Source organism: Lepisosteus platostomus, chromosome 6, assembly GCF_059453375.1.
Source record: "Lepisosteus platostomus isolate fLepPlt1 chromosome 6, fLepPlt1.hap1, whole genome shotgun sequence".
Classification (NCBI taxonomy): Eukaryota; Metazoa; Chordata; class Actinopteri; order Semionotiformes; family Lepisosteidae; genus Lepisosteus; species Lepisosteus platostomus.
In genome coordinates this window covers 24,255,576-24,270,850 of record NC_142616.1, presented here as the reverse complement: position 1 = coordinate 24,270,850, position 15,275 = coordinate 24,255,576, and the positions used below count along the sequence as shown (strand labels likewise).

The window sequence follows — 15,275 nt, the reverse complement described above, 5'->3', positions numbered from 1 at the left end:
TGTAAGAGAATGATGAACATTCTGAACAAATGTACTCATTTTCTATGGCCTTGTAAATAAACGATCTTTGAACTTAAGCTTTTTAACCAGACTTGGGGTTAAATGTGTTTAAATGCAAGCAACGTCTTGTTGGTGATATTGTGAATTTGAAAATGGTAAGTGCAAATACTTTCTAGTACTAATATTGAACACAGTGCAAATATGTGACTGCTTCAAACATTCTTTGATGTAAGACAATTCTTTGGTTAAAAAGCCAACACATATATCGATTTTGACCATCATTTGACAGACACCTTTATCTGGGGCAAACACATTTTAAAAATACATTAATTAAACATAACAGTATAGCCTAATTATGCATAATCAATAAGTGTATGATGATGATGATGATGATAATAATAAGTTATATTAATGATAATAGGTGAACTACACAATACAGCCTTTGCATTATTTTTGGTGGTAGCATGTGATCAATTTGAGTTCTAGGATGGAAGTGACTTACCTCACACAGTTACTTCCTCTGTACTTTCAAGGTTGTAAAGATACTGAACAGCCGTTTTTAACTGAGATCAGTCGTGACAGTTTGGCACAGGTTTGGATTTGCAGGTTCCATCTAGGTAGATAGGAGCCAGACTGGTGAATTAGGTTTGAACATTGTTAAAGGGTACTCACAGTTATTTCGAAATAGTGTTTAAACTACCATATGTATTTAGCATACACATTTATGCAAACACTTGTGACTCAGAATTTGCAGGTTTTAAGAGAAAATGAAAATGTTTCAAACTTAGTGTTTAGTTGTGCTTAAAAAAAACATTCACCTACCTTTGACCTCAAGTCTATCTTCAACACAGTACAGAAACATAAGCTTTGATGCTACAAAATAAGAGATCTTGACAGGATTTGTTTAACTTAATAATGGTTTGATGAAAGTCTTAGTATTGTGTATACTACTGTACAGTATATACCTAATTATATACACTCTGCACATAGCTCTATGAATTTGTATATACAGTACCTGGAAAAACTTTTGGTTTTGCACATAGCTTCTTAAGATATTGTTAGCCTCATTTACAAATATTTAGCAAATGTTTACAAAAGAAACATATATGCATCAGTATCCAATTAGATGGGTATTATTTACAAGTTGAGTGTTGCATCTTTTCATAGATGTGTGCAATGGTAATGAATAATGTTTCATTAATAGAGCCGCATGTGTCGAATTAACATTCATGTGTAACTTAAGTGTTTAGTATCTGTTTCACTAACATTGAATATAGATTTGCTTCTCTTGAATGCACTAACAAATATTAAGTTTAATTTTCAGATATTTTGTATTGTCTTTATTAATCCTACAGTACCAGAAGCCATTCATCCATCTGGAATGGATTTGCTTTCCCTGTCAGGCTTCTGCTTCCTAACCTACTAATGTGTGTTGCTGTTGTTTCTCAGATAATGTCCTTGTTTTTCATTCAATACCTGTTGTAGGATAACCAACAAACCACCACCAACAGTGCCCAGAAGAGACTATCCAGGTGAGATGTGGTTCTGTGGGTTCTTTGTACAGTTCTTCAAAAATTGAAATTGAAGTATTCCTATTAAAATCAGCCAGTATTCAATACTCACTTATGGTGAAAGTTATGGTAATTAAATTAATTCATGATCAACTGAAATATTACTATTGGAATTAACTCAAGCAGCTTTAATGCATCATTTGACTGTATTTTTTTATGTGTTGTATAGTCAGTGCTCAATTAATATGTTGGTCACATACTGTATTGTATCGATGACAACACACACTGATTGAGAAGAATTTCATGGTAACAGTTTTCAAGTCATGTCCCTCTATACTTGGAGAACATATTGTGATTGAGAATAAAGCCCTTTAATTATTTGAAGGGCAAAGTAGACATATTGCCTGCCTGTGTTTGCAATAAACATAAAATAATTCACATTACAGCTAATAAGAGTCCCCTTTCTCTCTTTCTTGCACAGCATTCTTTGTAGGTTACATGATGATGAATAAAATAGACCTGTCCTGAATAATCTGCTATGAGCCAGTTTGTTCAGTGTTTAAATAAGCATATGCAAAATTCTCAGACATTTTCTCTGAGTATTCTATACTACAAATACTGTGTTATGTGTGACTTCACAGAGAAATACATCTCATGGCTTGGTCCTTTACCAGTGTGTATTCTGTGTGTACTTGATATAGCTCCAAGCAGTGACAATAATATTAATTTTTATTTTAATGTTTTAGTCATTAAATGCACCCTTTTTGTCTCTTTCACAGATGAAGATGATGAAGATGAACAATGGTCAGAAACAGAATTTGTAAGTTGATGACATCTGATTAGCTGAAAAAATTGCTCATTCATGCAAAAATGATTTTGTTTCGGGCTTCTCTACAGAAGAGATTAGATGCCTTTCTTATTTGTGTGTTCTGTTTTGTCATGTTAATTTGAACATCAAATGGCATTGTAATATTTTTTGACAGAATCAAGTGTATTACAACTCTATGTTTTTTATTCTATTTTTTGTTGTTGTCTTACAACAGGGATAGCCAGTCCCAGTCCTAGAGGGTCTGGGGATTTTCATTCCTGTTGAGGAGCATTTTAAAAGCATGTTCTAGCCCTTCAGGCACTGCTGTTGTAAGCGTACAGGCCCCTCCAGGAGCAGGACCCCTGTCCTTCAGACTGCAATTCAGAATTCTTAAATTTATTTTTATCTCTGAAGGACACAGTATCCTGATTCTGCTGCCAAAAACAAATTGCCTCTAATTAGGTGTTAGAAAATTGGCTTTTTTATATTGAAAGTGCATTTTGATCATATCGGGACTAAATCATTAACTGAGACCTAACAGACATTAATTCAATAGCATTTTTACCTCTTTATTTAGTTTTACATCTTAATTAAGTAATTTATTTTAAATTAATTTGTCTTTATACAAAGGAGCACCCTCTTGTTATTCTTTCAGTTCACTGTAAAATTCCAGTTTACATACTGCACTATTGCAGTGAGAGAACTGTTGTCAATTATCCATAAAAATTAACAGCAAATAACCCAAAGCCTCCAAAAACTTGTAAGTAAGCAAAGAAACAGTATTCTGTGGTAAAATAAGGATAAGAATAACTGGTCACAAAGTGAGCGTGATTATCCTATTAAATGTAAATTATTTCAAATACTACAGCTGTAAAGACTGAAGTGTTCAACAAGATGATTATAGTGAACAGGTCTATTTTAAAATATCTAAAACAAAAACTCACATATTGGTTTCTTTGTGGAATTTATTATGAAAACACATTTTTCAAATACAAGACTACTGTGTGCTGCTGTTGCAATTAGTAACATGATAGACTTAATTTTCTGTAATCTAATTTATCATTTGAACATCACATCATAACATAATGACTCTAAACATATAATCATTGTTTGACTAGGATAAAATACCAAAATTGATTACATCCAATTTCATTTTACAGAAATTATCTTGTTGTTTTTTGTGTTTATTTTGTGAGATCAGTCGTGCAATCATGTTGGTCTTACCAGAAGTACTACTTGTGTGACACACAAAAGAAAGAACATACTAGGTAAAGATGAGCTGCACATCTAGTGCTTGCACTTAGAAGTTAGCATTTTCTTTTTCTTGACATCTTTGCATAATTGTACTGATCAACATATTTGTTGTGAACCAATTAAAAAAATGTTAAACATTGAATACTGGAACCAAACCATAGACTTTCTCCTCCACTCTCAGCTTCGTAATGCACAGAAACCCTCTCTGAGATTCTACCAAAGGACCCTAAAACAATCATAATGCAGCCCTACAATAATAAACCACAGCAGAAACATTCCAACCATTATCCATGGATCTGTGCAGCACCATAGAACTTATATCAAGACAGGACAATATCCACTGAAGTTAGGAAAGACATGTGAAAGCTCTCAGAGCAGATCCAACATCCAGTGCCTACCTTTTTCTAATTGGCAGGACAGTGATTATGAAAATCCCGATGACCACTCGGAAACCTATGAAGTTCCCTTGGAGGACAATGATGACAGCTACGAACCTCCCCCTTGTGAAAAGGAGAAAAGGAACATTACCTCTGTTTCATCTCTGTCTAAGGGAGACTATGCAGGTATAGTAATTCATCTATATAAATAGGTTAGAAGTGGGAAGGTTTTATCTGTAGGTCTATCTTCATTCATGGCCTTGCAGTGTAATAAGTTTACTTCCCTTTCTAATTTAACATCATTATACTTAATAAAATAAAAAGCTTTTCACTAACTAGGGATACAATAAAAACTGAGTTTCTGCTAATTACTGTTTTAATAACATAAACGCCACACAATGGAGCCTCCTAATTATCCCTTTTATGCCTCATGAAATGCAATTTGTCATGTACAAAACCAGCATAAAACATCCCCCAAAAAAGTAACATTGAGCAAAAACAGAGGTTTGGAATTTTGATCGTTGATGAGGGAAGGGTGTTTAAGAATATCTTTTTTTATGTTTGCATGTTTGATATTGTGGTTGCAGCACCTAAAAACTATTTACGGTAAGGAAGCCACCATTACTTTTAAAGTGGTAATTCAAACCTCAGAGAACGTAACAGGCATGAGCAGTGAATGACAGTGCTGCCAAAGCAATAGCAATTAGCAGAACAATTCTGAGTTTCTAATCTGTCTGGCTGTGTGCTTGTGTTTACTAGCCCATGAAATAAGCTGCATACGCAAATAACATCCTGTCGGTGGGTTTTCATACGTAATATACTTTTTTACTCAGACAAAAGAACAGAAAGTTCAAGACTCCCTCCAAGGAAGCCTGTGCCCTCCATGCCCAGACCCCAACAGCCAGTCTCTCCTCAGAAGCCACCCAAACCACAGTTACTTGTGAAGCCACAGAAGCCAGAGCAGGATGATGTAATGTACCTGACTTCACCGGCTGTTGTAACATCCATCATTGTCTAACCGCTATATCCAGGACAGGGCTGCGGGATACGCCAGAGCCTACTGTATCTGCTCTGGGGGCGAGCAGTGGACGCAAGGCAGGACACATCCTGGACACAGACACAAACGCAAACACTCACATCTGAGCCAATCTTTTCCCAATCTACCTGTACTGTATGTCTTTTGGAGTGAGAGAGGCAAGCGGACACAAGCATGGGGAGAACATACACACTCCATGCAGAACGAAGCCTGGGTCCCAGCAGTGCTAACCATTGTGCTGCTGTGCCCCCCTTGCTGTTGTAACATTTTTAGACTACGTTTAGACTATGATTATCTCCATATCTGCTTCTATGCCTAGGCCATCTGTTTGTCCCTTTCCCTTTGCTATATTCATTCCTACACCCGGGGGCCAAAAGCTGGCCTTCTGTTCCACTTTTAATTGCCATTTGTGCTTTTAGGCTGATTACATTTGCCCAAAAGAAGATGGAGAAGATGACAATTATATCGAGCCCTCTGAAAAGAGTTCTGTACAAGGTAAGATTAGAACTAAGGGCCTTGCAGGTCCTTATTCCAGCCTTTTTTAGCAAGGAGAAAAATGTGTATGAGCAATAATACTCACTGAAGTGTTCCTTGTTTTGTTTCTGCAGATCCTCCTGCCGTTAACAGAGATACAAAACCGACAATAAAGCGCTCTCCACCTCCTGGAGGAACTCACGAGCCCACTGGTAACCCAGCTGTGTGTCCTGCTCTCTTTAGAAGCAGCCGCAAATGTAGTCTTGACTAGATGGTATAGTAATATTAGCATTGGTGGGGTTTAGCAAGTGCTGAAAGTAACTATTAGTGCATGTTTTTGTCTAGACTTTTTCATTGCTTTTCTCTCATGCATAATGGCAGTTTATGAATTAGAGAGTCTCAGGTGTTTTCTTTTAATTAGCATCTGAATTGTTTTGTTGCAGAGTTGTACGAAGTGCCAGACCTGGAGGTGAGTTCCTATAAGAACTAAAAAAGTAAATTGTTATAAGGTTTTAGTCTGATGTGTCTTTAAAAAATCATAATAAATTTTAGGTATTATGTATTAGATCAGTAAGTAATTACTAAGATATTTTCTTTTCTAAGTAGTTTTAAGAATAAGATTTCCAGTTTTTCATTTCACACATTATCATTTTAGTAATTTAACATATTTCATGTTGTTTAAAAATATTTTGTTTTTCTTTGTTTAAAGGAAATACCTTCTGCATTCAGCAGGTTAGTAAAGATCAAGTATTGTTATTGCACCTGCAGGAAAGTAGCAGCCGTATGTTTTATGTGGTGCCTCCGTCCTCTGTGAATATCAAATCTCTACGTTGAACATTTAACATGGGAAAAGGGTTGATTTGGGAAATTCCACTATAATGGCTGTTCCGTGTTTTTAAAGGGTAAATGCTCCCACACCTCCGAAGGCACAGCCCCGTTCTGCCGGACGAGACGGCCCTCTCCCCATCAGTCCCAGGTACCAGATCGCAGCGGCGAAGGGCTGTTTGTTCTAGATAGTGTTGTTATCACTGCACACACCTGAGGGTCTCGCTGAGTCAGGAGTCTCACTTTGCTCAGCTGATTCTAGACTGCTAAACATTCCAAGGAGTTCTCGTCGTATGTTAGGGCACTGAGCTTTTTCAGCAGCAGCCCCTCGACTTGGGAATGCTCTTGCTTCCCAACCATATTAAAAATGCAGCTTCTGTTGAGGTTTTTAAATCTTGCCTTAAAGCTTCATTGGTTTCCATGGCCTTTTATTATTAATGTATTAATTAATTATTATTTTTTTAATTTTCTATTTAAAATGATCGGGTTTTATCACATATTATGCATACAATATTGTTTTTTAGTACAGTTTAAGTAAAATGCCTTGAAAATGCTCTGTATTAAAAGATGCTATATAATAATAATTATTTTTTAATTTTGTTCCTAATTACAATAGTCTTGCTGGCTCTAGAGAGTGTTTCTTTGTTTTTTAAATCAGAATATTCTCATTAGCTGTTTACTGGGACACTGATGCCAAACAGTAAAGTCTTAAAATAGTAAAGAATATCAGATTGTAGTGTATATGTGCATCACAATTGCTTTCTCCTTATCCTAGGCCCCCAGTCAAGAAATTACCTGCTGCTTCTGTAAGTTCTGCACTCATTAAAGACGTTTGTGTTTTTAATACTGTATAAAACATTCATAGTCCGTCTAAAGCCTTAAACAAAAATTATTAACTCATAAAATATTTTCTCTTTGACTGTTCCACATTTCCTGTAGTATCCAACATTTTTCAAATTATGTCTTGAAATAAATTCGCTCCCTTTTTTTCAGGAACCAGTAGATGAAGATGAATATGAAGTATGTGATCCTGATAACAGTACGTATATCTTGGATTGTACTTATCTAGTTCTGGAGATCCACATGCCCGCAGGTTCTAGTCAAGCTCTCGGTTACATGATTGAACCCATCACTGACTTGATTATAGGATTTAAACTGAACTGTTTGACTTTGACTCAACATGTTTGGTGTTGCCTTTTTGTGTTTCATAAGTAAATAAAAACCCCAAACAACTTGTTAGCTCAGTTAAGACTTCAGTTAGGCAATAAAGATGAGTGGGAATGAAAAGCAACAGGAGTGCCCTCCTCCGGGACCAGGTTGGGGAATCCCTCATCTGGATAGCACACTTTTGCTGAAATACTGAAAAAAGTTATGTTTAGTGTTGTTCTTTCACTCACATTAACGGATATCTGTGAATGGATAGGGTTTGTGTAAATTGGGCTGCTTTCATCTGAAAGATGAAGGGGAATCTCGTTTTTTTTTTCAATTTTCAAATTACACTCAACCTTAAATTAGTACCTGTATCTACTGTGCTCACCCTCATAAGTCAGAAGAGTAGACTGCTGCTCCAGAGGTCAAGTTGGTGGAATGAGTCTCTAGATAAACAGTGCCCTCTGGTGGTCATCCAGAACACTCCAAAAGATGTATCTATATTTGCTGGGCGCGGTTAGGTGTTTTTATTATTCTTCAGATTGTTACATACTGGCACACACTTTTGTCAGTTAATTCCCTTCAGGTTGTGGAAATTAATTACTTTGTAGGCAATAAACCTTTTTCTCATATGAGCTGAAAAAAATGCATAATGTTTTCACAGGCGAAAGCAGCCTTAAGTCACAGCCCAGCACCCTCCACTCACTGAAAACCCCAGCACCATTACCACGAGAAGGGTAAGTAAGAGTGTTATTCTGCTGATGGTTCTGTGAGGCAACAGAAGTCTAAACATAACAGGACATCACTCCTGTCTTGTGGAATGTTAATGTTTTCTCTTTATTTTGCAGGAAGAAACCAATTCTGCCGGTAAAACCTGTAAGTACATTCACCACATGAGTTCATTACTGATTCAGTCATTTTCATGGAACAATTACTAGGGAAAAGGAATAAGAATATGGTTTCACCTTATTCTTTATTCACCTTTCAGACCGGAGCTTTTATTGTGATAATGACTGAAAGGAATCTGTGTATTCTTTTCAACTTCAAATCACAGCAGGCAGTCAGGTGTGTGCTTGTGTGCAAAAGTGCGGAGTTTTCTTATACTTGTCATGCTGTTCACAATAGGAAGATCAATCCAGTGGATCTCTTCCTAGAAAAGATACAGACGAGGCAAGGGTAAGGGAATCTAGTGCCCCAGCCTGCTGACAGTGAAAGTGTGCTGCATTCTTCTATAAGCTATAGCATTTCTCAGCAGCTTCCAGTTTTAACTTTTGTTTCTGTGTAATTTGCATAAGACGTCTGCAGAGCGCTTATAACATTTGCTAGTGTATATGTATATGCCGACTTGCTGTGCGGCACAGAGTTTAAGAACGTCTTTGTATTTACGTTAAAGGAAAACAAAATTAGGAAAGACAGGCAAAAGAAGTATAAGGTATGATCATAAGAAAATACATTGAATCCATTTTGGGAAAAAATTGCGTTTTATATTTGGAATCTTCAAATCCTAATCATCCCAGCTTGTAGCTGCAACTTTGGAATGTGCACAAAGTTAAGGAGGATTGTACTACAACACAACTTGCTGTAATAGCCATTGGTTATTGGGCAGGTTATACGCTCCACTGTACCTCACAAACAGAGTTAGCACAAAGTAGAGGAGTGGTGTGTGTCTCACTGACATGCACTTTAAGCGCACATGCATCTAGCAGATCCAAGAGGACATGGTTTTGCAGTATACTGAGGATACTTTGGTCAGCTCAGGCCTACCCATCTCTGCAGATGGGCAATCCCAGTCACGTCTACAGATGCAGCCCTGACCCAGCCTGGTGAGGTGTGGACTACAGGGCTCAGGTTTGACCTCTTTCACTGCAACCTCAGTACCTGTCTACAATGGGACACCTACTGTATACTAATTCTACAAGCGCACTGCTGTTGTGTTGTATAGGCTTGTGAGGAAGCATAATGAAAGAAATTATCCAAAGTAGTTAAATCATTCTCTGTGCTCACCTGTGCTTGAGCTTCTAATGTTGCTGTGCAGACTTGTGATACTTATGTTGTGACGCCTCATGACTACTAAAATCACTTATTTTCTATGTGCAACAAAATGCAAATAAAATTAATTTTGTTAAAAGTAAAGATTTATGTTCTTTTAATAAGCCCATTCTCCATTGTGCTTAAGTGTAGAACTGTATAGATATACTGTAGTAGGAGGAAAATATAGAAGTAATATTTCAGTATTTCACATTTACTGCCAATGGATGAATAAAAGTAGATAATTTAAAATTAATTCCTCTTTTTTATTCTCTTTCCAGAAACCTGTCATGAACTGGGAGGCTGATGTTAAAGGTTGCTAAATTTGTTTTTTCTGTTCAACCTCTTAAATCTAAACAGTTTGTAATCAAAGCATATGTAAAATGTATATTAAACCTGTGTAAAACCTACAAAACATGTTAGAAACACAACCCCAGATTCAAGACGCACATCATTTTGTCATTTGAATGTTTCTGACAAAGGTTCAGAATTACATTGGGTTGGAGGGTGCATTCTCAGCTGACTCCACTCCACAATGGATCAGTGTTTGCCGTATACTTAATCACAGATGCCGCGGGCATGTTCCTCAGTTCAGTCTGGAGCAAAAGTGCTTGGCCAGTGGTGTTATAGGGTAATGGTTCATGTGGACTTGGGTCTGATTTGTCCAATGGATGCTTCACTTGGTGTCCAGACATTTGAAGTTAATGGCCCTCTATATAATTGCTACTGCCACAGAACCACACAGCAAGCATTTTCATGGTTTCTCCTGTATGCGTTGCTCTATCATCTCCAAAAGAGACTCACCGTAGCTACATTTGTGCAGCTCGGTGACACTGAGTGGAGGCATTACCACTGCAGGGGTATGTGATGACCTTATTGGGATTTGGGGTGTCTTACATGATGCCTTAATGTGTTAGCAGCTGTTATTCTGTGAAGCCTCCTTTAGGTGGTCTTTCTTAATCAGGTGTTCTTGGGTCTTAGTCATCGCAAGAGCTTGCTGTCATTGGGGTGCACTGCTGGAGCCCAACAAATGTTTTCAGACATGCCGTGAATGTCTTAGCAACATTTCTACACTCCTGCTAGCAGCTTTCCAAAACCGTGTTCTCTCTCTCTTCCCTGAACTGTGGAGATCGATCCCTATCAGTCTTCCTGTTGCCTATTGTGCATTCACACACGGCATGACCAAGCAGGTGTTAGTCACTATACAGTATGTCATTTCAGACGTGGCTCATTTGTCTCTTCCTCACAGAAAGGGTATGTGAGCTACAATATTTTCTACAGCCTTATTTCAATCTCTCATAGTATCAGACTTGAACATGATTACAAGGGAGATTTGAATAACTAACAATTAGTGGTGAAAATTCATTTCCTAAGGGTTTTAGTATACATTATTTGTATTGTGTTGCTTAAATTCATTTTCATTTTTAATAAGTGACTAGAACTTACTGGCATGCGTCTTGCCACTTGTTGCAAATTGAAATATGATACTGTATGCCATTATTATCACTGGTACCATATGTCCACCTCAACCTTCTTGTTTGGTCTGTGTCACTTCCCAACAGCCAGGCCAACGGCCATGAAGCACAATAACCTGAATACAGCAATGGACCTCCCTCCCCCTGCTGCCAGAGCAAAGTAAATCCTTTTTAACAGGTCCTCAGTGGTTGTTTTCATGTTGATCAGTGTTTACCAGCTTCAAAGTTAATCTCCTAAAATGTATTTTCAATTTACAGGCCTCAGTTGTCTAAAGGAATGAGCACAACCCCGCCAAGTGAGTAAAACTACTTTTCTTATTGTGCAGAATATATGTCCTGTCGATTTGTGATAATCGGTCATAATTGGTGTGGTAATCTGTCATAAAATTAGGTACTATGGTTTATCCCTGTATAAAACACATTTTTTTTTAAATTGTCATAATAAGCTATCTCACGATTGTTGTGGGAAATTCTTCATCAGAGGATCAGGACACAGTCTTGTGCAGATTCAGTTTTATTGAGCTCAATAAGTTCAACAACGCGCGCCAGTTCTGCCCCACATAACGGATAAACTGCAAGGGTTTCCCAGCTCTTATATACAGTCAGAAGAAAGTTTGTTTCACAATCTGAGTGCTTGTCCTGTTCTTTGATATGCAGCAGACATTGGTCTGGTTTATCCTGTTTGTGGGTGTTGTTCCTGTCTTTTATTATGTAGAGTTAAGCCACTGGGGCTGCTAAAGCAAGTCATTTTTATGGCATCTTAGTGTAACTTTTGTTTGAGTCTAAATTAACAGACCCCACCAACACCTCTCACAATGTGCTTAAGTGGTGATACTGTACTTTGATGCTGGATAAATGAGATATATGCATGTGCCACTTCACGATATTTTGGAAATTACATTTTCAGCCTCTTCCCAAAGAGGATGTCAGTTGATCTAAATGACAATTGTTTTTTTGTGCAAATGTGCAAAGGTTTGCACATAAAATTCATGCTATATAATATTTGCTTATAACTCAAAGTTATCACAGCAAAGTGTTTCTCTTTGCTCGAAAACTCAAGTTCGCTTCTTACGCTGTATCTTTCTTGTTCCCAATACACCGTTAAGAATTGTCACCTTTATAAGTTACCCACTTGGGGTTGTGTAGTTTAGTTAGTATGCCAGAGTCATGTTCATTATCAAAATTACATTTAAAAAACTGTCCACCCATAGTACGGCCATGCACCGCCACCCACAGACTGAGAAAGAGCTCAGTACCCATTTTTCTGCTGAAATTGTGTGCCATACAATTTCAACAACACCACCTGTTGTTTACAGGTGTGTACATTTCACACGTATGAGTTTCTTCTGGTTGTTTTCTACAGGCATATCACATGTAGTTTGTCCTAGTATAAGATGTCAACAGAATAATAGGTGAGATTTTAACAATTAAGGGTGAACATATATAATCAACCTGTAAGATTTGCTTAAAATCAATAGCTTCAGTAGTAGTAGCAGCTGAATAACAAGAAGTTAATTTGCCACTTCAGCAGAACTGCCATGTCCTTCCTTGTGCATTACAGAGCTTCCTTCAACTGTGGCTCGAGGGTCTCTGCCTCGAAATGGGCCAACTGCTGCAGAACAGGTGAAACAAAAGCTTGAAATGATTAGTCCTAAATGAATTCAACATTTTTTACCTCACAACTCAAAAGTGCAGCTTTTATACAACATAAAAGAACCTGTGCAGACAATATTTAAATACAGCATTACTATAGTATGCCCAGAAAGCTCCTGTTAAAAAATTTAAATGTTGGAAGTACTAATGGGTGTAGGGTGCCCACTGGGGCATTGAACCCTGAACAGTTCTTTAGTCCTGGGTTCGATTCAGTTCGAGGACGAATATGTATGTTCTCTCCATATTCACTTCAGTTTTCGCCGTGTGTTCGGAGTTGCACCCCATTCCAGACACATGCAGTCAAAGCCCATTGCGAAATTGTCTTGAAATTGTCCCTGTAGCTTTGTGTATGTGTACTATAGTGGCCTAGAGTCCAAAGTGTCTCCCCACCTGGCAACCCTGTGCTTTGCTGGAAAGGCTCCAGGTTCCTTGCAAGGAGTTACTAAATGTATTCAAGCAAGACTTGCCAATACTTCAATGCTTGCATTTATTGTATTACAGATGATTGACAATGAATTGTACATTTTCACCCAAGGTGTGAACATTACCTGAATCTGCACCTGACAGCTTTGTCATTGACCTTTCAGGAAGCAGGTGTTTACAGCAAAACCTGGTACGCCAGCACTAGTGAACGGAAGGTTGCTGAAGATGCCCTTATGAAAACAAATAAGGTAAGCTTGATTGAGACCCCTTGCAAGAGGCAACAATAATAATTCAGTGGAAATTAAAACTGGAATCGAGAAAAAATGAGCCAAAATTCAATGAAGTAATTAACACACATTATAATGGTATCTCAGTTAACACCTTGTGCTAAATGTCTTTCAGTTCAGCCTCCAGTGAAATTTATCTGACCAATAGTTTTAAATCCAACCTTTTTAGACCTGAAAGTGAATGGCTCAAAAATTAAAATTTTATACACTGTTTCCTAGTTACCTTCAGGGGTGCAAACTGATTAAAAAGTGTTTATATCTTGTAGAGTATTGTACTTTTTAGGAACAAGTGAAGGTTGATTCCATGCTGAAAAGAGGAAAGTAACACAACATTTTGGCTCCACAGATCTTAATTGTTACTTTGCAGCCTACGCATGTTGACGCAGCCACCTAATGGATTTTACTTTTTATACTCTCGATTGTTTTTCCACTGTGTGATTTATAAATAGTACATCATCAAAACTGTCAGTATGTGTAAACAGACATTTTATCATTAACCATGTAAAGACTCTTCATTTTTTGGTTACCACATTTTGGTTGTCTCATTGTCTCTTCTATGGCCATATTCACACTACTACACAAATATGTCACTCTTTCACAAGTCCTGTTAATTTTGTTCTAGATTGCATTCCTAATCACACCCCATCCTTCAAATATTTTGACTTCATATTAACAGGATGGATCATTTCTTATCCGAAAAAGTTCTGGTCATGATGCTAAACAGCCATATACCCTGGTGGTATTCTACAAAAAGAAGGTGTACAACATTCCTGTGAGATACATTGAATCTTCAAAGCAGTATGCACTTGGAAGGGAAAAGGCTGGAGAAGAGGTACTGCTTAGTTTAACTACCATCAAACTAATGACGGAATATTCTAATGAAAATAATGTGGGGAAAAAATAGCAACTTTCAACTGTTTATTGTTTAAGCGCACAATCGGCTGTCCTGTCTTCTCGAGTTAGTATTCTACTAGAATAGGTAATTATGTTGAACATATGAATCTGTATCTGTTCTTACATAGCACTTTTGAACCCAGAGAATTCTTAAGGCACATTACATAAATTATACATATAAATCATGTGAACAAAAATATATACATGCAAAATTAAAATTCAATTGAAATTAAGAATTGAAGGCCATTGAAAACAAGTTTTGAGGCAGCAAAAAAACAGCAGCAGAGGGTGCATTTTAATATGATCAGGAAGAGTAGGGGAAAGTCAAAAATCACCCTAGGTTTTTAACAGAATTTGAAGGAAGAATTTCTGTATTAGCAAAAGTGAGTTTTACACAGTCTGATTTTGAGACTTGATGAGAGGAGCCAATGAAATAATCTTGATCTCTTTGTGTTTAACTGGAGATCATTTCGAGCCATCCACAATGTTCTCAAGACAGTCTTTCTAAGGTTGATCACATTAAGGTTTCACCACTGGACTTTAAGTAGTGATGGGAGAACAATGTCAAATGAAAGGGTGTGTAACTCACCTGTTCCTCTTTCGTTTTCACACAGTGGTTCAGCAGTGTGGCAGACATGATCGAGAACCATCAGCACAATCCCCTTGTTCTGATTGACAGCCAGAATAACACCAAAGACTCCACAAAACTCAAGTATCCTGTGAAAGTCTGACAGTTCCTGGGAAAGGGTGGGGCAGGGGTGGTCGGACTGGGAATTGCTTTGTTCCAGGCTCATTTTTGTTGTTGCAAAAACAGATTAACTTGGAACACACTGAAGACCTCATTGCCAAAACAAATGCCACCAGAACACACACTTTGCTCAGATGTACTGACTGTAATGTAAACATATATTATTTGTAATATTTTTTATAATTGTCACAGAAGAAATCGGTCAAGCTTCTTACAGTGTACCAAATAAAATTATCCCAAAATATGCGTAAAGTGTGCTGAACATTTTGAAAACACTTTTGACATTTGCAATGGTTTAACAAAGACAGAAAATTGTGCATTGAATTAATCTTG

At 37.4% G+C, this 15,275-nt stretch overlaps 1 protein-coding gene across 9 annotated transcripts in view; it reads left to right on the top strand.

The window, feature by feature from the left end:
* The window catches only part of blnk (B cell linker), a 42,608-nt gene extending 27,424 nt beyond the window's left edge, over nucleotides 1–15,184 (top strand). For 8 of the 9 annotated variants that reach the window (XM_088634979.1, XM_088634981.1, XM_088634984.1 and 5 more), the window contains 21 exons: nucleotides 1,486–1,532; nucleotides 2,291–2,331; nucleotides 3,989–4,136; nucleotides 4,784–4,920; nucleotides 5,406–5,481; nucleotides 5,595–5,672; nucleotides 5,904–5,929; nucleotides 6,170–6,192; nucleotides 6,362–6,436; nucleotides 7,061–7,091; nucleotides 7,279–7,324; nucleotides 8,099–8,171; nucleotides 8,283–8,310; nucleotides 8,560–8,610; nucleotides 9,744–9,777; nucleotides 11,025–11,097; nucleotides 11,196–11,233; nucleotides 12,499–12,560; nucleotides 13,178–13,261; nucleotides 13,977–14,132; nucleotides 14,809–15,184. In XM_088634979.1, coding sequence (XP_088491105.1) covers nucleotides 1,486–1,532; nucleotides 2,291–2,331; nucleotides 3,989–4,136; nucleotides 4,784–4,920; nucleotides 5,406–5,481; nucleotides 5,595–5,672; nucleotides 5,904–5,929; nucleotides 6,170–6,192; nucleotides 6,362–6,436; nucleotides 7,061–7,091; nucleotides 7,279–7,324; nucleotides 8,099–8,171; nucleotides 8,283–8,310; nucleotides 8,560–8,610; nucleotides 9,744–9,777; nucleotides 11,025–11,097; nucleotides 11,196–11,233; nucleotides 12,499–12,560; nucleotides 13,178–13,261; nucleotides 13,977–14,132; nucleotides 14,809–14,925 — 1,444 coding nt within the window. In that variant the 3' untranslated portion in view covers nucleotides 14,926–15,184. The remainder of the gene's footprint in view (nucleotides 1–1,485; nucleotides 1,533–2,290; nucleotides 2,332–3,988; nucleotides 4,137–4,783; nucleotides 4,921–5,405; nucleotides 5,482–5,594; nucleotides 5,673–5,903; nucleotides 5,930–6,169; nucleotides 6,193–6,361; nucleotides 6,437–7,060; nucleotides 7,092–7,278; nucleotides 7,325–8,098; nucleotides 8,172–8,282; nucleotides 8,311–8,559; nucleotides 8,611–9,743; nucleotides 9,778–11,024; nucleotides 11,098–11,195; nucleotides 11,234–12,498; nucleotides 12,561–13,177; nucleotides 13,262–13,976; nucleotides 14,133–14,808) is intronic. The other variant, XM_088634980.1, reaches the window with a different exon arrangement.
* Nucleotides 15,185–15,275: the final 91 nt, after the last annotated feature.